General features: G+C 39.0%; 1 protein-coding gene across 5 annotated transcripts in view; it reads left to right on the top strand.

Annotated features, from left to right (window-relative positions):
• The window catches only part of PTK2 (protein tyrosine kinase 2), a 188,866-nt gene that overhangs the window by 148,652 nt on the left and 14,901 nt on the right, over positions 1–25,313 (top strand). For 3 of the 5 annotated variants that reach the window (XM_056482884.1, XM_056482885.1, XM_056482883.1), the window contains 11 exons: positions 2,253–2,350; positions 5,100–5,184; positions 7,965–8,065; positions 9,343–9,458; positions 10,272–10,372; positions 11,275–11,364; positions 12,612–12,816; positions 18,874–18,985; positions 21,253–21,339; positions 22,528–22,665; positions 23,969–24,100. In XM_056482884.1, coding sequence (XP_056338859.1) covers positions 2,253–2,350; positions 5,100–5,184; positions 7,965–8,065; positions 9,343–9,458; positions 10,272–10,372; positions 11,275–11,364; positions 12,612–12,816; positions 18,874–18,985; positions 21,253–21,339; positions 22,528–22,665; positions 23,969–24,100 — 1,265 coding nt within the window. Of the gene's footprint in view, positions 1–2,252; positions 2,351–5,099; positions 5,185–7,964; positions 8,066–9,342; positions 9,459–10,271; positions 10,373–11,274; positions 11,365–12,611; positions 12,817–17,518; positions 18,228–18,873; positions 18,986–21,252; positions 21,340–22,527; positions 22,666–23,968; positions 24,101–25,313 lie in introns of those variants that run through there. The other 2 variants (XM_056482886.1, XM_056482887.1) reach the window with 2 other exon arrangements.

A 25,313-nucleotide genomic window follows, 5' to 3' on the forward strand; every position in this document is an offset into this window, starting at 1 on the left:
CAAACAGTGTGGCAAGCTCTGTGGATTGCTGTCTGACTGTCTCACCTTGCTCTGTGACAGATCTGGTGCTCTCCAGTTCCATGAGAGAGGAACACTCAACTGTACCACATGCAATTTTGTTAAAGATGAAGGACTGCAGGAACAAAAATAAAAATTCCAAGTTCTGCTGAGTCTTCATCTTTGAAGTAAAAACAGTGGTGCTGTAGCCACCACAAGGATTTTGTGTTACAGCTTGTTTGAATTATGATATAATCCTAAACTGTCAAGGCCATTTCACATTTAATGTGAAAGTCCACTATTCTGATTTTAAAAGCTGCATCTGGGAAATTCCAATTGCATTTGGGCAACCAAGGATTTCTCTGGAAGCAGACAATCCATTGGTGCAGAATCCTGCCAAAAATATAGGGTTTGGTCAGTATGAGAGGGGAGGCTGGTTCTGAGTTGGGGGCACATTCTGCTGAAGGACCATGAGCTTGCATAGATTTCTGAGCTTAACATGGTGCAGAATGTTTCATAATCACTTCAGTGTTCGCATCATTATTTCCACAGGTGTGGAAAATCCTTGAAAAGCAAGAATATATGTTTTGCAAAACATATATATATATATGAACATCAGTATTTGAAAAGCAAAAATATATGTTTTCCAGAAATAAACTGAGTATTTTTATTGTCTTGCAGTTAAGTCACTATATATTCTATTAACATAGTTTTAGAATCCAAACATACTGTGATAAATTATATCCTCTATTTATTATAATCCTCTATTTTTGTTAACAGATTAACTTTGTGTAATTTGTTTCCCCCATTCCCTCCCCCTCCCCCCCCAGCTTTTTTATTTAAATTCTCTTGGAAGTAATTACTTGTGGGCCCAGCCTTGGATGTGCTGAACACTTGAATATGGCTTCAATGCAAAACCCAGGAGATGGGCTGTGGAGGAAAATTCATTTCATTAAGTGCTTTGCTGGATTGAAGGGAAATCAAGTGTTCAGCTCCCAAAGGACTGAGTCAGTAAAGATCACAAGAACAGGCCTGTGACTTCTGCTAATGTGAACTTTAAATTGCATCAGTATATTTCTTCTTTTTTTTTTTTTTATGTTGAAAAATGTTTGTCCTGTTTTGATTGTAAGAAGCTCTATCTAAGTAAGCATTTGATTTTTCTCTTAATTGCACTGCAGAAAGCTATGGAATAGATGAAGGTAACAGGAGACCCTTTACCCATCCCTGTATGCTTGCAGTTTGGAATGATGTGGAATTTTTAAGCTTACTATTCACTTTCATTTAATAAACATTATTTATTATAGTTAAACCAGTTAGCTTTGGGATTTTAAAGAGGAAAATGCAGTACCTAAAAAAAGAGATGAAAAAGGCATTTATCACCTTGTTAGCCAGCTCTACATGACATTACTTCTGTAGTGTAGTGATGTCAAAGTCAAGGTTATGAAGTTCTAAGCTGGTTGGTTATTTTTTCTCTGAAAAATACAACTACAGGTGAAAACATATACTGTGCATGCTTTTCTGCTATTCCTGAAATATTTTTCCATGTCTGCTAGAAGCTAAATTGCAAATGAAATCATTCAATTGCAATTGATTGAATGTTTTGCTGAAGTGCTGAGCCATTTTTATCAGTAATATTCTCAGCCTATTAAACTGTGACATTAACAAAATTGCATAAGGCCTCCAAACATCTCAATTTTTCTTCAGTTGCACACTGGCAGAGGTGTAGTGCACTCAAAATTTCACTCTTTCATTGTGTCTTTATTTGCCATGCTCTTGTTCCTGTGGTTTTTTTCTTGCAGTTACCTCTTTAAAAGTTCTCCAGGCTTTTTTGATGGTTCCAAAATCTAAAATAGCACATGGTGGAGTCCTCTTAAACAGCCAAAGGGATGTGTGCTGAGGCTGTGTTTAACATCATTGGTGTTGCCTTTAACTGTTTGTGTGCTTTGTCTTTCACCAGCTGTAATTAAAAAGGATTTAATTCTGTTTATTGCACTGAAATGAGTGCATTGTGGTTAATTTAACAATGTGGATCTTGCAGTTCTTTCCCAGTTTGCTTTGGTTCAGACTTTTGAGAGGTTTGAGAGGTCTCCACTGTGTGTGTGCAGCATCTCTATAGGTTGGTGTGCAGCAAAAGTTAATCTTAGTTATTCATATGTGAGACATTTGAGTGACTTACTTTGAGTTTTGTGTCTTGTGGATGATCTCCTTGCCCTTCAGCAGAAACTTAATATTTCAAGTGCATTATATTCTTGTAGCCAGAGATTATGAAATTCAAAGGGAGAGGATTGAGCTGGGGCGCTGCATTGGGGAAGGACAGTTTGGAGATGTGCACCAAGGAGTTTACATGAGCCCGGTAAGCCTCACTTCTCAAACAACAGTTAACAATAAAACCTTCCTAGGTAAAAAAAAAATACAGTATTCCTTAGAGGTCTTGGTCTGAGTCTTCTAGAACAAATAAAAATTTGGTCCAGTGACAGTCTCGCTGTCTCTCTCACAACAAAGCCCAGTAAAGTTCCTGTGTTTTCCTTAAATAAAATGCAAAATATTTGGACACTGATCCAGCAAAATCCTAATGCACAAGAGTCACCTCAGTGAAACCAAGGAGGGAAGCAGGACTTCTGTAATTTAGGATGGTGCTTATGAGCTTTTCTGGAAAGACTAATATTTTAGTTTAAATAGATAAAAATGTTGTGTAAAATAGCAAGAGAAAGCTGTAAAAAACAGTTAATTTCAACAAGTTTCAAGCTTATAATAAAAGAAATATTTCATATTAGAGGAAATTATTGGATTTTTTAGTAGATTATACAAGAATTCTTGTGGACAATAATCTAGTTCTAACTTAAGAAATAGCTGGTTAGGGTCCTGGGCTTGGTGGGTTAAATAATCTTCAGTGCAATATTTAAGTAAATAAAGATAAATGTTCCATTTCAGACAAGTTTGAAGTCTGGTCTGATACCCTTATATAGAAAGCACATCTGCATTGAGAGAGATTCTTATTTTTCATTTAGTTCTGTCCAAGTTAACAGGAGTACCAAGGAGTAATGGTTCACTCACTTGGGGCATGGTGGATAAGTCCAGAGCTCTGTAAAACTATTAAAACCCCTTTTCTTATGGACTGTTGTTTTGAAAATGTTGACTGTCTCCATTCTTTTTTGTGAATTGGAAAATGGATTTTACTCAGGCATTCTTTGTAGAGATTTTTAAACATCACTTGAGGATTTTTTTTATTAATAAGAATTTACTTCATTTAAAACACTGGGAAATGTGAAGGTGAAACAGAACAGTTTAAAATTAAAATGTCATTAAATTTTAATGTTCTGGTCACAGAATGTAACTTACACTCTGGGAAGAAATCCTAAAAGCAATGTAAGATTAGTTCTAATAATATGGTAGTTGTGGTTTTGCACATTTGACATTTAGTAAGGAGGGGAGAAGCCACTCATGGAAATAATTTACCCTTTTATATGTTCAGTTTGAGTGCAAAAATATAAGGGATATGCCTTCCCTTTTGTTCTGCTATCTCAAAGCTGAATCTCAAAAATTCCATTTATCCCTGCTCATTGCCCTTGTAAAGTCCTGATTCTAGTGACTGCAGCATCCACCTCTCCCAGGTATTCCTGAAGGGTCACAGCCAGACTCTTAAGTGTGAGGTACTGAATGGAAAGTGGGTTTATAGATACAGGATCCTATTGCTCAGCTATAAGCAATCCCAGAAATACTGTCTTTAAAGGCTGATTAACTGTGGAATTAATCCCAAGGTGTCATTTAAAATACCATTTCCTGCTCAGTACAGAAAATGTGTCCAGTCTGATACATTCTCATTGATTTGTCTCCATATCCAAAGCCAAAAAAGCTCCAAAACCCCAATATCAGGCCTTTTTCAACATTTATTCTTCAAAATTTCTTTGCTGGTTGCAGACACTGAGGTTCTTCCTTTTGATGCTCCTGTTTGTTAAAGGATGTTAAAAAAACTTGATGTGCAACACTGGGAGAGGGGTGGGTCTGGCAAGCATCCAGAGGTCTCATCCCCAGGCTGATTGTTCAATCCTGGTGTCATAAAGGAATAAAATAATGATTTACCATCAGCTTTTTTAGTTAGTTCATGGGCATTTGATGTGTGAGAAAAGTATTAGATCAATATTTTCCTGCAAAGTTAACTTGAAGATCTTGTTGGTGAGCAACTTCAAAAATAAGACATTTCAGCCTAAAAATATAAATATTATTCTAATTCTATTAATTTTTGTCTGTAAATAGATTTAAAATAGACCAAGCATGAGCAGAGATGGAATATAACTCTGAATCTTCATCTCCTACTGGCCTTAAAAATTCATCAGTGCTGTAGCATTTTGAAAGGTTCATTAAACAATGGGCAGTTCCCAGTTTCCCACCTGGAAGGAGGACATACAGCACTTGCCTAATGTAGAAGCTTAGTTTTGAAACACTTCAGCTGCTCTCTCTCAACCCATCAAGAACTTCTCATTTTTGGGTATTCAGAGGATGAGAAACCAGATGGGAAAGTCCATTTGATTTTAAATACACTTTCTGTTGAACCTGGTTTTAAAGCCTTGATCTGACTGATTGTGGAGATAATGTGTGAAAATCTTTGTTTTGCTTTCCTTTGTAGTCTGAGTTCACAATTACAGCCAGTCCTTCCTCTGAAAGAGCCACAAAAAGTCCTTAATTTGCCTTTCTGGTTTGCTTCCTTGAATAATCCAAGTGTGGTTTTTAGGCTTCTATCTATTTCCCCTTATTTTAGCTAAATATTGTCAAGGGTTTACCTTCCTCAATAATATAAAAAATTGACAGTACTATTCAGTTAAACTTACCATCTTTTGTCATAATTTTTCCACAAAAAAATTTAACATGGTTTAAAACAGATTAAATATTTCCAAGACACATTAGATGTAAATGTTGTATGCAAGGTATCTTGATTATAATGGTATTTAAACACTGAAGCTTTCAACATGTAATTTCTCAGCTAAAGTTATTTTATTTAATAGTAATTTTTTCCAAAGTAGTTTTGCCAGAATTTTAAGGGCCAACTTTTGGTGGGCTTTTTTTGGTGGGTTGTGTTTCAGCTATTTCTCAATAATGTTTTCCAGGAAAATCCAGCAATGGCTGTTGCAATCAAAACGTGTAAAAACTGCACTTCAGACAGTGTTAGAGAAAAATTCTTACAAGAAGCCTGTGAGTATTAAGCAACTTCTTTTGGGATCACTTCTGTAACTGCTCCTTGCAAAGACTGTGCCCACCTGTGCCAGAAACTTCTTACACAGATGTAAATATTTTATTAATATATAGCCTGATGTTTTCCCCTCCTAAGCATGTGCCAGGGGACTGCTTTCCATCCATGCATTGCCCTTGTGTGTGATTGGATATGGGTTCTTTGATTTTCCAAACTGAGTGGTGATGTCTGACTCCTGTAGGGCTTTAGAACCAATTTTGGAACATTACATCTGATCCTCTATTTCCTTTTTTTAATTCTTAATGAATTAAAAACCACAGCACATTCTCCAGTTTATTGCTTGGGAAGGTCAGGTAGTTGTCCTTGCTAGAAATGTTGTGTCTAAGAGACATCTGCTTTGAGAAGTCAGAAATAAAATCTATGGTAGAATAGGCCATTTTTCTAAATAATTGCCCACAAATGTTGCATTCTCCAAGTAGCACATTTCATGTGTGGAGGAAGGCTTTTTTGTTGGGGTGAATAGGAGCAGAAACTTTTTAAAGAATATTAAAGTTACTGGTTCCTCTATTGTTTGGTTTTGCAGGAAAATTAAGATGTGGCACTTAGGCCTTAATTTTTGCCTATTATCCCCTGCTGTTGTATGCTTATAAATGTTGTTAAGATATTGTATTTTATCAATTAAGTAATTGGTTGTGGTCAGATGTTACAATATAATTTTATCACTGTTCCTTTATTCAAGGAATTTTTTCAACTCCTTCGGAAGATCTGTGTTAATGGATTCTTATTTTTGAATGTCAGATTTTCGTAAATTACTGTAATTTTTTCCATTGCATTTCTATCTGTTGGAACAGTAAATACAATTGCTTACAGTAATAACTCAGCAGTTACAAGGTAGGCTGCTGTCTCCTGGCAGTGTAGAAAATAATTGCTCATTGAATGCTCCTTATTATGCTTCAAGTTTGACAGATTAGGAAATGCTGCTGTAATCGACACATAAATAGTACTTTTCAATTTTGATTTAATAGTTTTGCCATTTCTTCTTCCTCTTTTTCATTCTAATTCCCATCTGTTGCCTTTGTCTTGTGTTCAGATTGCAAATTCACTCAGAGCAGTTGCTTTCTTCACTGAATTAATACATTTAATTCCTAATACTTTAATATTACGAATATTAAGACATTTTGAGGTTTGCCTGTGGTGGAGTTTTCAACACTGAAAAGATTTAGCAGCTGTTATAGCTGTATGACATTTCACCATGTTATTAATTTCCTTTTATTAATGCTTTAAGCTATGTCAGTGATAGGGATGTTTGCTTTATTGCATTTTTCCCTGTATTATTCATAACATTAATATTTTAAATAATATATTATCTTAAGTTTGCCCATAAAGTTTATTTTCAGGAAGATATGTTATTAAACTATTATAACTTCTGGTCTTAAGAAAATGATTGTCCAAGGATTTTTTTGGGATTGCTGTGTATCCATGTGCAGAAGTAGAATTCAGAGCCCATCAGAACAGAAATCCAGAAACACCTCCTGGTTTTAGCTTGTGGTTAGAGTAAAGAAGAAAATGAGTTTTATTCTTGCATGACTTGAGGCAGACTGAAGCAGACTTTGTAGTTTGGTAATTCCTGTGTATTTCTGCCTCTACAAACTTCACTGTAAAGGAGATGCTGCTGGAAGGTCAAATGAAGGATGTTTGTTGAGGATACATGAAGGAGTTTTTGCCATGCCTGTTTTGGAAGAGATTCTGCTCCTCTGTGTTGGGACCCCACCTGCAGAGCTGCACCCAGGTCTGGGATCCCAGCACAGGAAGGACCTGGGGCTGTTGGAGTGGGACCAGAGGAGGCCACAGAGATGCTCCATGGGCTGGAGCAGCTCTGCTCTGGGAGAGTTGTGGCTGTTCAGCCTGGAGAAGGGAAGGCTTTGGGGAGACCTTGGAGCACCTTCCAGTGCCTAAAGGATGCCTACAGGAAAGATGGGGAGGGACTCTGTCAGAGAAGGCAGGGATAGGACCAGGGGTGATGGATTTGCCTGAAAGAGGACAGGTTAAATTAGATTCTAGGATAAATTCTTTCATGAGGGTGGTGAGGCCGTGGCACAGGTTGCCCAGAGAAGCTGTGGCTGCTCCATCTCTGGAGGTGTTCAAGACCAGGATGGATGTGGACTGGGGCAGCAAGCTGGGAGGTGTCCCTGCCCCAGGCAGGAGAATTGGAACTGGTTGGTTTTGACTGTCCCTTCCAACCCAAACCATTCTGTGATTCTGTGATTCATATGTCATACTGCATAAAACATACTGTGACTGCACTGCTGGGACTGAAATGAACTCCATGGAAAATACAATGATGTAATGATTAAATAAGATTTTTGTCGATGTCATAATCTGGCAAACATGTTTTTTCCAGTAATTGAATTATACAGACTGTCTTTACCTCCTCTTCCAGCAGAAAGGCACAGAATAACTGGTTGTGCACTGGTTTGACAGGTTATTTTATAACTTAGGTTGTGTTCATAATCAGATACTGGGCTGAGAGACAGAGCCTGACCTGCCTGGCACCTTCCACAGCAGTTTGCATTTTTGTGAGTGGACAGCAGCACAGTTCAAGCAATCAGTGTTTCCATCTGCCCTCAGCACCTGCAATGACCAGACATTACTGCTTGTTACAATTGTTTAAAGTCCTGTGATTATCTTCTCTGCTCATGGGCTAAATGCTTAAGCAACAGCTTTCTTTTTGTTTTAAAAAAAGGTTTTATGTAACAGACTGAATTCTTTGGTTTCCTTTCAGTAACAATGCGTCAGTTTGATCACCCTCACATTGTGAAGCTCATTGGGGTCATTACAGAAAACCCAGTGTGGATAATCATGGAGCTCTGTACACTTGGGGAGGTATGAGAAATCCTTGTGCAGCTCTGCTCTCCTCTCTTTTAGCTCACAGAAGAGGCTGAAAAAACACTTTACTATACTAACACATGCTATCAACATGATATCATCCTCCTTTGCAGAGTTATGGACTCAGAAACAGGAGTGGCAGCTTTTGACCTTCTCCTCCACCGGGGGAACTGCATCACCTCATTCCAGAGTGATTTAGTCAGAGTTTTCAGAGCATTCAATTGCAATTCCAGAGTGAGAGCATGACCTCTGTCAAGATGATGATAATGTGATAATCAGTTAAACAGCATTTGCAAACATACCTTCTACAACTGAAACTGTACATCTTTTATTCTTCCTGAGTAATGCTGCATTTTCCCTTGAAATATTGAATTTCTTATGTTGGTTTTTTTTTACTGTAGAATATCTGCAGCAGAGGCCCTAGATAAGACTTCTCTCATTATTATGTTTTTTGGATGAATGCTTTAAAGAAAACCACATCTCACTTTTTATAATCGATCAGTTTTCTTTGACCTGCATTTCTGAAAATGTGAACTGCAGTGATATTTCATACAACATTATATGATTGCCATTGCATTTATCAAACTGCAGTACATTAAAAAAAAAATAGGAGGGATGGATAGAAAAGCCTGTAGTGAAGAAGTCATTTTCTGTCAATAGATTTCCTTTCCAGTGCCCAAATCACATTTCAAAGCCTTGTTTTGATGTATAAAGACACTCTAGTGCCACCTTCCAGTAGGTGCTGCCTGCCTTATACTGGGAATAGAGCTGACAGATATTCTACACTGATATTGGACACTCTGAGCTAAATGCAGTTGTTCTAGCACATGTAGGGTAAAATTAATTATTAAAATTAATGCTTCTAAAGCAATACTGGTCAATCTGTGTTTGGGTTGGCCAGGTCCTGTTCAGTTCTGAAGTGATATAGGCCATAGATGGAGGCTGCACTCAAGGGTAGAAAAAACCAGAAAGTCCCAAGAGTGCTTCACTCTGGAACAGCAACAGCAGATGCTTTTCAAAAGGAGACTGAAAAGAATGCACAAAATTTCAGATTTTTTTTTAGTTTAACAGTTTTCATGTAGAAAAACTGCTTGAATTCTAATGCAGAGTCACAATTCTTCATGGGAAGTGGCTTTCTTTTCCTCATCTTTTAAAGCAAGCGAGTCATGCTCATTGATAGTCATGTAAACTTCACAATTTGAAGTATGCCATTTTCAGCTTTGTTATTTTCTTGTCCTAATTTATTTCACTTTTTTCCTCCTTGGTGCAAAAAGCTGAGGTCGTTTTTGCAAGTAAGGAAGTACAGCTTGGACCTGGCCTCTCTGATACTTTATGCTTACCAGCTTAGCACAGCTCTTGCCTACTTAGAGAGCAAAAGATTTGTACATAGGTAAGATTTCATGCATATTTATCTGTACCTGTCTATTTTTATATGTCACTGCTTAAAATTTTAGGGAGTGTCGTTTTTGCAGAGGTTTCTACTAAAATTACACCCTTTTCAAGGGTGACACCTGCTGGTTCACTCCTGGATTGACTTGGAGCTGGTGCCAGATTTCAGTGGGAATCATTTTCAGTTGCTGCTTTGTGGTTACAGTATTTTTTCAAGCTGTGAGTCAACTGTAATCATTCAGATATAGAAAAGCAAAACAAGGGCAGATGGTTTCTTAAGGAAAGAGGAGGGGAAATAAAATATTTATGAAATACAAGTACTTGCTTCACCAGAAAATGAACCTAAACTTCCTTCATGGTGTGTTTTGAATTCTGTTCTCTTGAATGTGAACATGAGTTTCTAGGGAGAAGAGACTGTTCTTATTGTGTGCAACTTAAAGTTCACAAAACTCAATTACTAAGTACAGTTAATTTTGAACTTAAGCAATTCACTTGTGTTTAAATAGTAAGTACCTAATTCTGTATATGTCTTGTGATAATGCATATGCAAACACTTGCATGTAAAGTAATAGCTATGCATAGACACATAGATATTTTTATTAAAACATTATAAATAACAACAGAGGAGAAAAGTAGGCTCAGGAGGGATCTTGTTCTCTGCAATGAGAACTTGAGCTCCTTACAAGGAAACCTCATCCAGGACTGTGATCTTCCTTACCTTTGCAGGGCAGGAAGTAAATTTTCTTTAGATGATGATACTTCACCATTTTATGTTTTAAAGTTACTAGAAATATTTTTTTTTCCTGTTTGGCAGGGATATTGCTGCTAGAAATGTGCTGGTATCTACCACTGACTGTGTGAAATTGGGTGACTTTGGTTTATCCCGATACATGGAAGACAGTACTTACTACAAAGGTGAGGTGTCTCTGGATGCCTCTTGCAGGCCAGTGAGGACACAGTTGATTCTCACATTATTGAAGAATTAACGAGATTTCCTTGGTCTAGCTGGTGCATTTGTATAAAAAGGCAAATTATTCAACAGTTAATTAATGGCAGTAAATTCCTATGTGTGCTTAAGAAGAAGGATCACAAGGTACGACTTAAGGTACAAAAAGTAGCAAATTCACTTCTAGGTGCAGATGAATGCTGAGTTTGTGTTGCCACTGTATGCTACATGCTTCAGATGCCATTGGACTAGGGAGATTCAGTACAAAACTGTCTTTGAAGCCTGCTTTTTGCCCCATTTTGGATGGAATATTGATCTTTGGTGTCTCCAGCAGCTGAGAGATGTCCTGCAGTGCTCAGTAGATGGGAAATGCAGCAGGAAAATAAAGATTGCATGTTGGGTACCAAACAGTAGCATTGTACTTGTTGTGTAATTTGATGTATGTTATTAAACCCTGGCTACATAAATCTCATCTTTAATATTTTTCTGGTTTCATATATTTTAAATTATCCATTATCTGTCCCCTTACACTCTATTGTGTTTTCTCATTACATTTGTCTCACTTTGCTGAGCTACATTTCATCTTTTTAATTACTAAGAGGGGAAATAATTTTGACATGATCATTTCTAGGTGTGTTTTGGGGTTTGTTATTGGGGTCTTCAGGGGAGGTTTGGGGAATTATTATTATTATTTTGGGTTTTGTTGGTTCATTTCTCCATTTCATGTAAAGCCAAACAGCCTTATGTATACATACTTGAATTACTTCACTGGAGATTGGTTTTGTCTGTGAATTATTGCACTGGGAACAGAATCTGTTTTTGAGCTGTGTTGTGGGGATAACAGCCTGCCCTTTTTTTGCCTTCCCTGTAGCTTCCAAAGGAAAATTACCCATCAAGTGGATGGCTCCAGAGTCAATCAATTTCCGACGGTTTACCTCAGCTAGTGATGTGTGGATGTTTGGTAAGTGAAAACCAAGTGGGGATGGTTCTTTGTGTCCTCTTGGACATGTCCAGTGTTTCATTTTGACTGCTCTAAATGAATAGTTTCCAAATATTTGTTACAGTTTTTACTGTGCCTTCTGAAAATCCAGTTTCTTCCAGTATGTTTGTCACCTCTGTATTTTTCTTTCCTTTTTCTGCTCAATAAGTCTGAAATTTCATGGGCCTCTTTACCTCTAGTAAGAAGCTGACAGAAATGAAAGTGCAAGGAAATTAACTCATAACAGAAATTATTTTTGTCTTTTGCATTTGGTTTGGTTTGGTTTTTTTCTGTTATACCATTGTCATTTGCTGTCATTTGCTGTTTCTCTGTTATATTTTGACTTTTTCTTTATGTTGATACACATTTCATTGCTTAATGTGCAGATCACCTATGAGATACTCAATTTCCAGATCCATCATGCTAGATTTCGACTTAATTTGTCTGTTATAGCTCCTGGCCTCCTGCAAAATACAACCAGAAGCTCATTAATTATAAGGGTAAATGGACATATCTTGAAACCTTGTTATTTTTTTCCCAATTATACAACATTTTATATGAATCTTATGTCCTGTGCTCAAACTGGTGCTGACTGCTGGCCTGTACAGACAGAACAGAAGCTGTGTTAGGGAACAAGAGTGATGAGATTAAAATAAGAGCAGGATAGTCAAGTAAGAGTTCACCTTCTTTACAATTTAAAATTTGAATGTTTTTAAGTGAAAGGTTTTTAATAGTTTTGAAGAAAACTCTAGTACTGTGAGAGTTAGGAGAAAGAAGTCTATGGAACATTTTGGCCAATTCTAAAGTGTCAGACCATGTTATTTTAATGCATTTTCAATAGAAACTGGTTTGTTACACATTTTCAGCACAAAAAATGTGGATCAATGCCAATGCTAAAAACCCTCAAAGTGAAAATGCACTCTACGTGTTGAAACGAGCCCGTTGGAAAGAGTCAGAGGGAAAAGCAAACACATTCTGCCTCATAAGATTTGAATATGAGCAAGCACTGGTTTAGGGCAGGTAAAAGACTCTGAGCCAGCTGTGGGTCACTCTGCCTCATCAGTAGGTGAGGCTGGTGCTGTGTGTGTGATCCTGCTGCAGGTAAGTCCAAACCAATTCCCTGGTTATATATTTTGGAAGAAATTGCAGCACTGGGATTTGTTTCTCTTTAGGCAGGTCTCACTGTTTGCTCACAGTGAAGGAAGTGTGTCTGTGTGTGTGTTCCTCAGGTGTGTGTATGTGGGAGATCCTCATGCACGGGGTAAAGCCCTTCCAGGGAGTGAAGAACAATGATGTGATCGGGCGGATCGAGAACGGTGAGCGGCTCCCGATGCCTCCAAACTGCCCTCCCACCCTCTACAGCCTTATGACCAAGTGCTGGGCCTACGACCCCAGCAGGAGACCCAGGTTTACTGAACTTAAAGCACAACTCAGGTAGGGTTGGACTTCTGAGAGCTCATTTCCTTTGTTCAGAAATGATTCTTTTCGCTTAATCTTCTGTTACAGTGTATTGGTTCTGTGGAAAATACGAGGCACTGTGTTTTGAGTTTTTATCTTCAGACAGCCAGGTTGCTGCTGGTCTTTGGGAAAACTGGGCCTTACCTGGTAGAGAAAATGAGATTAGGCAATAAATTCAAATAACTGGAAATATGAATCACCTCCTTTCTCTCCCAAGAAAAACTGCACGTTTTACCAGCAATTTGTTTATAGTTTTAGCTACAATCCTTGGGGAAGGAGGTAGAAAGAATTTAGAGTGATTATCTAAACAAACATTCTGGGGTAGACATGTATCTTAAATAAATGGAGCATGAGGTATGTGCTGTTGGAAGTTACTTTCAGGGCATGTAGCACAGTAGTTGCACAGTTACAGGTGTCACAGGGCAGTTGCAGAGCCTGCAGTAAATGCAGCATCAAAGACAGAAATTCCTTTGCCCTTTGTAAACCAGGATATAAACTACCTTTGTGTTTATCTTGGAATGAGTGTGGGCACACACCTTGCAGAGCAGTCTAAATTCACACCTTAGTTTATTCTGCAGTAATATATTATATTACTGTGTCTGTATCACCATTTCAGCAGCCCAGAGTGGGAGGGATATTTAAGCTTTGAAACATCACTGAGTTAATGTGCAGGCACATTTTATATTTGTGACCAAATTGGGTCACAGATGTTATGACTTTTGGATTTCATGACTGCTCAGGATGTGTTTTGCATAAGTCAGTACAAGCTTTGAGTAACACTTTGGTTTTGCACTCTGACAATCCACACTGGGAATTCTTGTAACTCATTGCTGAATTCTTTGGTTTTGTTTCAGGTTTTGTGTCAAAGTTGTGCTTTGTGTCATGTTTTATTTTCATAGTATCATGTTTTTGCTGTCACTGGATGTTCATGGTTCAAGATAATTCACTGGTGGTTAAAAGGAGAGACAATTTGAATATAATTATGATGCTCTCTCAAAGCTGCTGTGTGGAGAACTTAAAAGACCTTAAAGTTCTTTCCTCTTTCTTAAAAGTTCCACCATCTGTTACTCTGAGAATTCCTGTGTAAACTAATAATTCGTAGAACTAAGGAAAGACTTGACCCTTCTCACAGATTACTTCCCATCCTCTTGACTGTGTAGAATTAACACAAAGGGTGAAAGGTCAGGGCTGGGTAGGGGTTGCAAGAAAAAGATGTGATACAGTTGTGTGATTTGGGTAATAGGTGGAAATTGGCAATTCACTTGCTTTTTCTCTCTTTTTGGCTCTGAAAGTGCAGGATGACTGATAATTTGCAGCCAGGTTGTAGCTGTTAACTTAAAGCTGGTTGGCACAGATGAGAATGAAGCCCTAAAGAAAGTGACTGGAAAATGGCTGTGGTGTGTAAACCCAAGCAGGGAGAGTATCTCATCAGGAAGGAAAGAGGATGAGTAAATCCAGAATGTGCCCAAGAGAACCAGCACTCAGGGCATGCAGCGAGGCAGAGTCTCGTTGGTTACACATCAGAATGTTTCCCAGTGTGTGTGGGTGAGCTCTGAAACAGGTCACCCAGAAAGACTCTGGAATTTCCATGCTGGCAGACATTCAGATTTTGGTTGGAAAAGGCTCAGAGCACCTGGCCCTTGCTGTGCAGGGAGCCCAGCTTCACCAGGAGATCAGACCTGAGACCTCCAGGCACCCCCTTCCGTCTCATCCTAGGTGAAAAGTGCACCCAGTGTGGAGAGGTGTTTCCCCTCTGATCATGCTGGGAGATTTGAAGCATTCTTTACAGGGCAGCCTCTCTCCTGGGAACACTGCAACCCTAAAATCCAGTTTTTACTCTGTTCCCACCAAGGCAGGGAGCTTTCTGCCACTCCAAACTGGTGACCTTTATCTCCCAAATTTAGGCAACATGGTTGTCCTTAGAGCTGCTTTTTACTGCTCCAGACAGAGGCAGCCTCTCACTGGAAAGGTTGCCAATTCCCTGATGATGAGGCAGTCTCAGGCAGCTAGGGAGGATTGGGTTTCAGAACTCAAATTCCCATGAACTTGCAAAAACAAGCCATTTCCCTGGTGGCCTTTCCCTGTGGTGTTGCTGCTGCTCGTTCTGGATGCTGTCCAGAGTAATTTCAAGCTGAGAGCAGACTGGATGTTGGAGCCAGATACAGCACTGCAGCATTCATTCCTCTCTGGTTTAATGAAAAAAACTCCATGGCTTTGAGAAAAACCTGCATCTGGAATAGCATTGATGGGAGCATGAGCATTTCACGTGCTCTCTGTTATTCGGTGCTTTTCCCGTTTCATAGTAACAGCTGCTTTGCCCAAACTGAATTTGCAGCTGATTGTGCAAGGCAAAGGTGCTGATTTCTGCATAATTTATGTACTGTTATTTGTTTCTACATACAAATTTAAGTACTGTTATTAGGGTAGTAATTTTATAGCATTTGATCTGTCTGAAGTGGATGTGGTTGAGTCAGTCTTCCCAGCAAACACAGAAACAAATGGGTGGATTGTGGATTTCAAAATGTAATTTATCTTCACATTCCAGGTCCCTTTTTCAAGTGGTGGAGGGGGGTTAAAAGTCAGATTAGGTCAGGGCAATGAGGTGCTCCCCTGCTATTCCTGCAATTCTGACTTGGTTAGAATTAGGATATAGGATATTTTAAATTGGGAAGTGTGTGTTACCTTGCTGGTTTTGTGTAGAAGAAACTTTTTGTCTTGCAGTACATGATAAATAATACAAAAGTATTTTAATTTTAACCTTTTAATTAATGTATTTCATTATATTTTTCACTGTGTCATGGAACAAATTTTGTTTAAAGTACCTTTCATGAACATGCTCTGCTACAAACAGCAAAACAAGGAGCAGTTGTGTCATTGCAGAAGTGAGAGTGGCACTGTGGCCCATTGTTGGTCACAGGTTTTAAAAGAGTGCTTGACCCCACTGGCATCCTGGGGCTGCAGATCACATTGAAACAGCTCTAAAAAGAATGGGTGGCGGGGGCAAAGAAAAAGATTCTATGCTTTTAAAGTGTGGTTTTATGACAACAGTGAGATAATTAATTGATGAGAACTGGACTTGAGCCTTTTTGTCACTGCATTTGATGTAGGTCCTGAAACGTTGCTTATAAATGAAAACTGGTAAGAGTGAGGGCAGCTTCAGTTTTCTTTTATGGCATTCTGATAAGAAAAGATTCTAACACATACTTCAAATACATGGTGGAGTCTGCAAAAAGCTTTGCTATTCTTCTGTTCTTTGCCTGTGACCATAAGGAATAGTGCATAATCCATGTAAAAGTGCTTTCATATTAGAAAAATATGTGCAAGTATGTTCCTCTGCATCCAGCTTGGTATTTCTGGTGGCAGAGGGAAAGGAGGAAGCTGCTTGTTGGGGGTCAGCACTTAATGCCAGCACCAGTGTACAGGAGATACTGGTGCTGCTGTGCCTTCTGGGATATGAGGATGCAGTTTAGTATTTTAAATATTCCTACACTTAAGGTCCCCATAAATGTTTCCTTTTCTCTGTCACAGGCCAATATCAGTAAAAAGTTCTTTGTAAATTAAGTAAGTTTATCAATTATGCAAACTTTTAATAATTGAGATTTTTCTTGAGCTTTCACCTCACCGAGAAGCTGAGTTCAATTTGTCTGTGCTACCTCAAGGTTTTCTAGGGAAACCATAGGGATAGAATTCTCTGCTAGCTTCTCTTTGCTGCTAAAAATATGTACACTTTGGGAAAATATGCCTAGATCTGACTTCTCCTGACCTTCTGCAAATTCTAATAAACTGTTCAGAGAACTTGAGCAGCTGCACTGAGGAAACGTCAAAAATATCTCTTGGCACACTCTTACTTCATCCACAGACTGGTCTTCCCTTTGTGAAAACAAAGACCTTTCTGTGAGTCATTTATATTCCTTGTGGGTTTTTCGAGTAGAGCTTCTCTGAGGCATTTCTATTTTATATTCTTGTCAGCAGAATCAAGGGCATCCAAGTACAGATGCTGCTGCAGCCCATCAGCCTCTGACCAGGCTGCTCTGGGCTACTGGGAAAGAACCTCCTGATGGCACAGGCAGGAGGAGAGCAGGGAGGATGAGCTGCAGTTGTAAGGCAAAGAGCTGGGCCTTCGTTAAGAAAAAAAAGGAATTTCCAATTGAATTTGTCACTTCTGGTGATACAAGCTGATGGTGTTGCACACTTGGGCACTGCAGGTAAAATGGCTTTGATAGCAAAGCAGAGAAAGGTATTGGGGTTTCATTCCTTTTTATGGAAAACCAGGACTGTGCTGTGACAAATTCCACACATGGCCCCAAATTGTCAGTAAGCCATCTCTAAATTTAGCCAGCTACTACCAGCCAACTCCATTTTATTCTTTAGCTCAGATTAGAGCAACTGCTGTATCAACAGCTTGGTTAAAAATCTGTGTTTTACTCATTTCTCATTCATTAATCTGGGCAGATATATTTTTTGGTCTTGTTTTGTTGTGGGGTTTTTTTAGTTCTGAGGTCTTGTCTTGAAAGATGATAATCATGGTTCATGGCTGTGGCTGCATGTTGGCTTTCTCATGCCACATAAAAACGGGATACCTGAAGTGTGAGATAGCTTTAAAGAAGGGGTTTTGTGCTAATTCTTTGTGGGTTCAAGTAGGAAATCTTGCCTTTTCTTTATTCTGAAGGAAGAGAGAGGTAAAATAGAAGGATTCTGTCTCCATTCCCTCTGTTGGGCTGTAGCTGTGTTTCCATGGTAGTTCTAGCAAACTTGTCTTGCAAATAACTTGTCTGATTTTGCTTTTATTCCACATTCTTGTGTTGCTTCAGCAATGATGGATTGAAATTGCAGCAGTAGTTATAAACTTGATTTAGCTGCAGTGAGACGAGATGACTTCTCTGCTTTTTAGAAGTGGCATAGTTTGGGGTTTTTTTGGCTGAGTAAGGAAAAGCAAAGTTCTCATCTCCAGCAGGAATTTATTCTTGAAATAAGCAGTGAAGTTCCACGATGAGAATAGATTGCTGGAGTTGATCTCATCCCCTGAATGAGTAATTCTGGGTGGTTGTTTAGCAGACTGAACAGGAGATTATAAACTCAGAACTTAGCTTTGTTTCTGGAAACTCCTGAGTGATAAAGAAGCTGGAGTAGCTCCTCCACAGGATTGTCTTTACCCTGGGGACAGTGATATGGAAATAATCTGCCCTGCTCACATCTCCAGACTGTCCGCGTAGCGTGCGGCTCCAAGGAATTGGCAGCTCCCTCTTTCAAAGCTTCTCTCTGAGTATTTTTCAAATGGCAAATATCCAACATTAATAAGCCACATAGCAGAGCTGGGAGGAGGCTGGCTGTGGGGGCAGCAGGAGCACGTTCAGCTTCAAACAGGCTTTTTAATAGTCAGAACAGTGGTAAGTAGCAAACTGGTTTTACTACTGTCTTGTACTTTGTGAAAATGCAGCCTTTTGACCTGAATGCTTAGGAACTGAGTGAATACTGTCAGATCTTTCTGTTTTGCTAAATTGCTTTGCTGAATGTGTTCCTGGTTAGGCTAAAACGTAAGAGCTGAAGAAGTATTTTTGACTGCTTCTTTAAAAAAGAAAAAAAAAAAAATCCCTGTGATCTGAAGCTCTTTGAGTTTCAGTAAAGAACATTTTTGGTTTGTTTTGAACCTTTGCAGCAGTTCAGTAGAATATTTTCGTGTGAAGATTAAGCTTTCATGCAAGTAAGTGCTTGATTGATTGTCTTTGAGGACTTCTCTGTGTAATTGCACTTAAAAAGAACTGTTACGGAAAAAAATTGTGTGCAAGATCAGCCAGAGCTTTCTGAAACTTTGATGCTGTTTTTGTTGTTAAAAGCATTCTGGTAATCCAACAGAAATATTTCTTCCTGATACTGGTTTTCAGATACAAAATGCAAAATAAGTTTGGCTTTCATTAATTTCATAGCATTTCAAGTTAAGTAGTGTTTATTAGTCTGAAAAATGCAAGAGCTGCGGGGAGAGGTTTGTTAGTCACTGAACTGGAGTTTGACTTGGTTACAATGTGTTTTCCTTAGTACAATACTGGAGGAAGAGAAGCTGCAGCAAGAAGAGCGAATGAGAATGGAATCCAGGCGACAAGTCACGGTGTCCTGGGACTCCGGAGGATCAGATGAAGCTCCTCCCAAGGTAGCTAACACTGCGAATTACGTGTGTTTAAAAAAAACAAACATCAACTTGCTTTTTATTCCGTTTATTTCTTCAAAGCCAGCCCTGATGGGCTGGTTCAAACCACGGCATTTGGGCCAGTTCTGGTCTCATCTGGGAAGCCTTGCCTGAGGTGACCCAGCTGTGCTTGAACTGTGCTTAGAACTGATCTGTGCTGTGATACCGCATTAAAGATTTTCTGTTTCTACTTGAAATTGTAAAAGACGCCCATAGCTGCCACAAAACTGTCTCCTGCCCTTTCCTTTTCCTTCTTTCTTGTAGCACTCTTGTAAATTGTTGGCTAATGAGCTCTCAGGCCAGCGTGAAGTTAATTTATAACACATTAGTAACAGGACAGAAGTCAGCTAATTGCATTTTCTTTCTTCTGGACAGAAAATTAGGGGTTTGTTTCCAAGGAACGTACGTGGTTTAGTTTCCACTTCATTTTCATTTCTGTCCTGTTTGGATGTCACTGATGGGTTCTGCAGCTGTGGGAGTCCAACCTCACCAGTTACTGAGTCCTCTTCCCTCTCAGTGACTTGTCTGCTTCCCCTCAGAGTTATTTTTGCAAGTTTTTACTTGAAAGTTTGAGCCTGTGTTTTGAGGAATGTAATTTTTCTGCAGTCACCACCATATTGTCTGTGTCCTGATAGCTTGTGGTGAATTTCTGGAGCTGATAATAATTCTAGGACTACTTGTGCTGCACACATTCCCCAGCACTCACAGAAAGGCAGCTTTCTTTTTGGTTGGTTTTATTTTGAGGGGAGGGGGAGGGTTTGTGTGTGTTTGGGGGTTTTGAGGTGTTTTTCTCTCCATTTTCAGGTTGTTGCCTGATAGATCAGATTTCTGAGCTTAGGTTCTGCATTTTGATACCTTGATGGCAAGCAGGAAATGAGAGCAGTGGAATTGCTGCTTTCATTTCAGAGTTAGAAACAGCAGACAATCCATCAACCTATTTAGTCATCTGAGATGAATTAGCAGGATTTGGTGTTTACCTAAACAGACAATGTTCCAAGTTACAGAAGCAGATAAACTGCATAAATTGGACCAGTATAATGCTTAATTTGAAATGAGCACCTTTTGTGTGTGATGTATGAAGTGAAACACTTGACCTAAGGTGTGTTAAAAATGCAGTTAATTCTGCCACTGGAGAGAATCTGTTTTGGGGGGGGAGGTTGCTGTGACCTCACTGTATTTCTGATGCTGTTGTTGGTTAGGTTTTTTAATACATTTCTTTTGTGTAAAACATGGATGTGCTTAATAATGGCATTGGAACAAATGGAATGTTGTAGGTAAGAGGTATCAAGTTTTTAATGCAACGGATTTTTTTATTCTTCTGATGCTTCATTGTAAGAGTTGCAGATTGTTACAGGTCCTGAACTCCTACACATTCTCAAACAATTACCAGGTCTCACAGTCCATACTATGAAATCACTTGTATCTCACAGTGATATTTCTGTTGAAAATCTAAAACAGAAAACATCCTAGTCCGGAATGAGAATGATAAATTTGCACTCTCTAGTTAGTGTGGTTGCCTTTAGCTGCCAGAAGGACTGCAAGAGCCCTTTGCACAATGATGAAGTTTGGGGTTTCTTTCCCTCTGGTAGATTTTTCTCCTCCTGAAATACCTAGCAATGCTGTTCCTCATTCAAAACCAAACCCTCAGCTATACTTTTGGAAATTCAGATTATGATCAAAAGCACTTTCCATGTTGAGGTAATTAGTTACACAGAAGTTAATTATCAGAACTAACTTTATACCTCAGAATAACATATGGAAATAGCCATGCAAATAAATCTGTTTGGTTTGTGTTATTCTTACTGAAGCAAAAGAATTTACTTTTGGGAACAGTCACAAAGGCAACAAATTAACAGCAAAAATTGGAAACAAGGCTGTATTGCACCTGGAATTTGATTTAAGAATTACATTCTTAGATGATGTTCTCTGTAGAGTTAAACAGAACAGAGCAGGTCATTTAGTGCAAGCAATTAAATAAACACAAAGAATTCACAGAGCAACCATTATTTATTGACATACTCAGCAAACAATTCAGCTGCATCCATTGCCAAGCAAAAATGGAGGAAAACTTAATTTTAGTTGTTTAAAAAAGTGTTTGTAGTTACAGAAAATCTATTTTGGGTCTTTTTTTTTTTTTTTATGTTTGCCAAACCTGTAAATGTTTGTCTCAGTGAAACATAATTTTCTGGTTTTAGTTGTGTGTGATTCTAAAAATTCCTTTTTGTTTACAGCCCAGTAGACCTGGTTACCCCAGTCCCAGATCCAGTGAAGGGTTTTATCCAAGTCCACAGCATATGGTACAGCCAAATCATTACCAGGTATTACATTTAATACTGTGCATGTATTCTTTTTCACATATGTGGGTTCTCTGTCTTAGATGCAGCTGGTGGGATCGATGCACTTCTTAGATGGTTTGTTTTAATTCAGTTCTGTTCAATGAGTTTTGTTTTGCATTAAAAAACCAAAGAAACCAAAAAAGCCCCAACCAAGCCTGGTAGGTTTACTCCAGATGGCAAATATTTCCACATCTGATGTGTTGCTCAGATTCTGAAACTGCAGTGAAACACACCAGACATTTCCATATTTATTGAAGGAATGTGGTTAACATTTGTGCTGAGCTATGAAATCACTTGCTGTATAAAATGGCATTAATTGGGGGCCTTTCCTTGGGGTCATTGGTATTTTGTTTTCTGTGTCCTGATAGCTGCTGCCTTTATCAGATTGTATACTCACAGGTTTTCTTTCCTTCCTAAAACTGCTGAAGAAATTCAGAAAAGAAAAATTGTCTTTAAAGGACTTTGAGCAATTTTAGGTTTGTTCAAGGCTGCAGCCATATTACAGCTGTCTCAGTCAAGGGGATTTTTTTCCATGAAGAGAGGGAGGTTTTCATTGATTTAATAACTACTTCAGGCTCATTAAAACTGCTTGGATTTTCCTGTGGAGAAGTTCCAGGCCACTCAGCTCAGCACACTAATTACATGCTGCCACTCAAGCCTTAAGCCTGTAAGATACAACAGGGGGTACATTTTTATGGGGCTCTGTAGGGTGATATTTGCAGGCTCCTATTAACTGGGAACATGAACTCTGCATGTGTAGCTCTTACATATGTATCTGTAGATTTAGTTTTGTCCTCAGATGACTTTGATCTCCTTGACTGCAGAGGTTAGGGCATGCTCTGAATGCTGCAGGTTTGATAGGCACCATAAAATACTTATCCTCAAAAGTTGTATTTCTGTACTGTTGCAGTTATTCTAAAATAGTTATGTTATGGTGGGCATCCTGTAACACTTCAAACAGAGGTGTCATATTTTGGCTCAGCTTCTTTCTTTTGATGTTGCCTCCCCTTCTTCCTCCCAGTGACTGCTTGAATTGAGTCATTTCTGTGCTTTTATGTTTGTGTTATGTTGTCTTGGAGGGGATGTTTTCATTATGGGGAAGCACAAGTCTTACTAATATCTCTGTTTTTCTCTTCATTTTTGCCTGTGTGGGGTTTTTGCCCCCTGAAGGTGTCTGGCTACCCTGGTTCTCATGGGATCCCAGCCATGGCAGGCAGCATTTACCCTGGGCAGGCTTCTCTCCTGGATCAAGCAGATTCCTGGAACCATCGGCCTCAGGAAATATCAGTGTGGCAACCAAACATGGAGGTAGGAGATCTGACACATCTGTTACTGTGTTCTCTACAGTTCAGTACACTTTTTGTTATTATAAATTGTATTACTTTTATTATTTAAGTAGATCTGTTGTAAGAAAACTGAGTCTTTCTGGTGCTTTTAAAATTACCTCACTGCAGTGGGCTGGGAGTCAGGACTGAATTATTTTTTTAAACAAATCCTTCTATGAGAGGCTGGGCATGAAGTGTCACTTCACATGAATTCTTGATGAAGTTGTTACTACTTATCTTAACTGAGTGATAACAAATATTTGGTGTTTGTTAAGAGAAGGCTTTACTGGAACTTACTGCTGTTCACAGAGATGGGAACATGACTGTAAAAATACCTTTTGGGAGATACCCAGCACAGCTGAAGGGTTGAGACTTCTTTGTAACTTACCCAGAAGAGAAACTGAAATGGTCTGAAAGACTGTTCCTGAGCTGAATTCCTTCTGGGTTGTTTCCAGCCTGTCATGACTGCACTGAGCTGCTGAGGAACATCAAATTAATTCCCCCTTTAACCTTCTGGGGTTTTGGTTTTTTTCTGTTCTCTACTGTTGTACACTTTTTTATTCCATTTTTTATTTTCAAAGATTTAGTTTGTGCAGCTTCTGTCTTAAATGTTTCTTCTCTAACCAGCTCTGTTCCCTGTGTTCCTGGTAAACATTTAAGCAATCTCTGAGACTTAGCTGTTAAATACAGGAAGTTTGTTACCAAATTTCCCATGGCTTTCTTTAAAAATACTAATTTATACACTATTTCCTAATGATTTCCAGACAGCATTGGGTATGGTATGTGAAGTATTTGTAAGCTTAAGAAAGACATAAATATTTGTGATCAAGAATTCATTAAAAAATGTTTTTGTGACATGCTTTGCCACTGTTGGCTAACAATGAATGGTATATTTGTTTTGATTTTTAAAAAAAATGTATCCTGCAGCTTTTAACAACTGGATGGTTACATTATTGCTCAAGGCCAAGAAAACAAAATTGATAATTCTGGTTTTGTTATCTAGCTTCAATGAAGTGCAATACAGGAAGTGACAATGTTGCTGAAAAACAGAACAGAATCTTTCAGATCTTTTTTGGTTGCAGTGACTAAGAGCAGGGCAGATAAAAACTTTAGGGTTGGAAAGAGCTTCTTCTGCTGCTCTGCTTCACATTTTGAGGAGCTAAAGAAACTCTGCTTGGCTGCTGCTAACAATTAACTTCTAAAAAACTTTTATAATCTCTAAGTTCCTGCACCTGTTCATACTAATTTTAAATTGTCAGACTGAATAAACCTGCTGTGGATTGTAGGATTCAGGCACTTTGGACATCCGAGGGATGAGCCAGGTTCTGCCCACACACCTCATGGAGGAGAGGTTGATACGACAGCAGCAGGAGATGGAGGAAGATCAGCGCTGGCTTGAAAAAGAAGAACGATTCCTGGTAACTCTTTGTTTCACAGAGCTTCTTAATTCCTCCTGATTCTTGTTTTTGTATTGCTTCTGGTTAAAACTGGTCACTTCTGTGACCTGAGAAAATTGACAGGACACAGGACCCCCAAAATGTGGGTTTGGAAACAGGTTTTAAAATAAGTGGTCAGCTAGTGAGAACTCTGTTCCACACACCTTGAACAGCTGTGGCTTTTGGTGAATCTCATTTTGTCCAGTTGAGTGTGTGGGGGAAGTTGTGAGTATAATTCTGTGCCTGTTTGGAGGTTTTCTGTTCTTGCACAGAACTGTCTGTGTGTACTCTACCCCTACAAAAGGTGTAACCATCAGCCATCTAATGGCCCTGGATGTGCTAAGAGTTGTTCCCAGCTTTGTGAGTAGGGGAAAAGCTCTGAACCTCACCACAAGCAGGAAGAAGAAATCATTGGTAATTGGGTCTTCTGATGCTGTTTCTCTGCAATTCCACAGTTCCTTGCTGTCAGTGCCACTGGTGTACATTTTTTTGGTTCAGCTCTGGCTTCCCAGCTGTCAAAATTCAAGTTGTGTGTTAAATTTCTCCTACTTGAGGCTGATGGCTATAGATGGAGTAGAAGGTGGGAGCAGAATGTTACCAGGAGGGACAGGGGGATAATTTACAGTGCTGTGGTGTGGGTTGTGACAACAGCAGTGCTGTGCTTGATCTTAGATATATTTCAAGGAATGTTTCAGTTTGGAAATCTCCTGTGTTGTAGCTACTGGTAGATGCCCCCGTGTCCAGGACATGTTCTAGCTGAGATCCACACTGTGCCTGAGCTAAGAAGTGACTTTTGATTAATGGGTGCTGAAACTTGTTTCCTTCTAAGTCCACTTGGGAATTTGCAGTTTCCCACTGGGATGACAGCAAACAAACCACTGTACTCAGATTGCTTGGTCTGAAGAGAAGGAGGGGAAAGGAAAATTTCTTCCCTAATTTAGGCATTAGCTTTTCCAGTCTTGTGTGGCACCACTTACTTGTGACCTACACAATCCAGGAGGTCAAACTCATCCCACTGATGGTTTAAGGTTTAAAGATGGTCAAGAACTTTTCATGGAATCAGTGTGCTTTCTGGGAATGAGGCATTGACATTGTAGGTGGTGGCAGTAGGTTGTGTGGGAACTTTCTGCAGAAAACTTTCTGACCTTTTGTGTAGGATAAATAATGATTATTTGTAGTGTTTGTTGATTCAGTC

The sequence above is a fragment of the Oenanthe melanoleuca genome, chromosome 2 (assembly GCF_029582105.1).
Source record: "Oenanthe melanoleuca isolate GR-GAL-2019-014 chromosome 2, OMel1.0, whole genome shotgun sequence".
NCBI classification, from domain to species: domain Eukaryota; kingdom Metazoa; phylum Chordata; class Aves; order Passeriformes; family Muscicapidae; genus Oenanthe; species Oenanthe melanoleuca.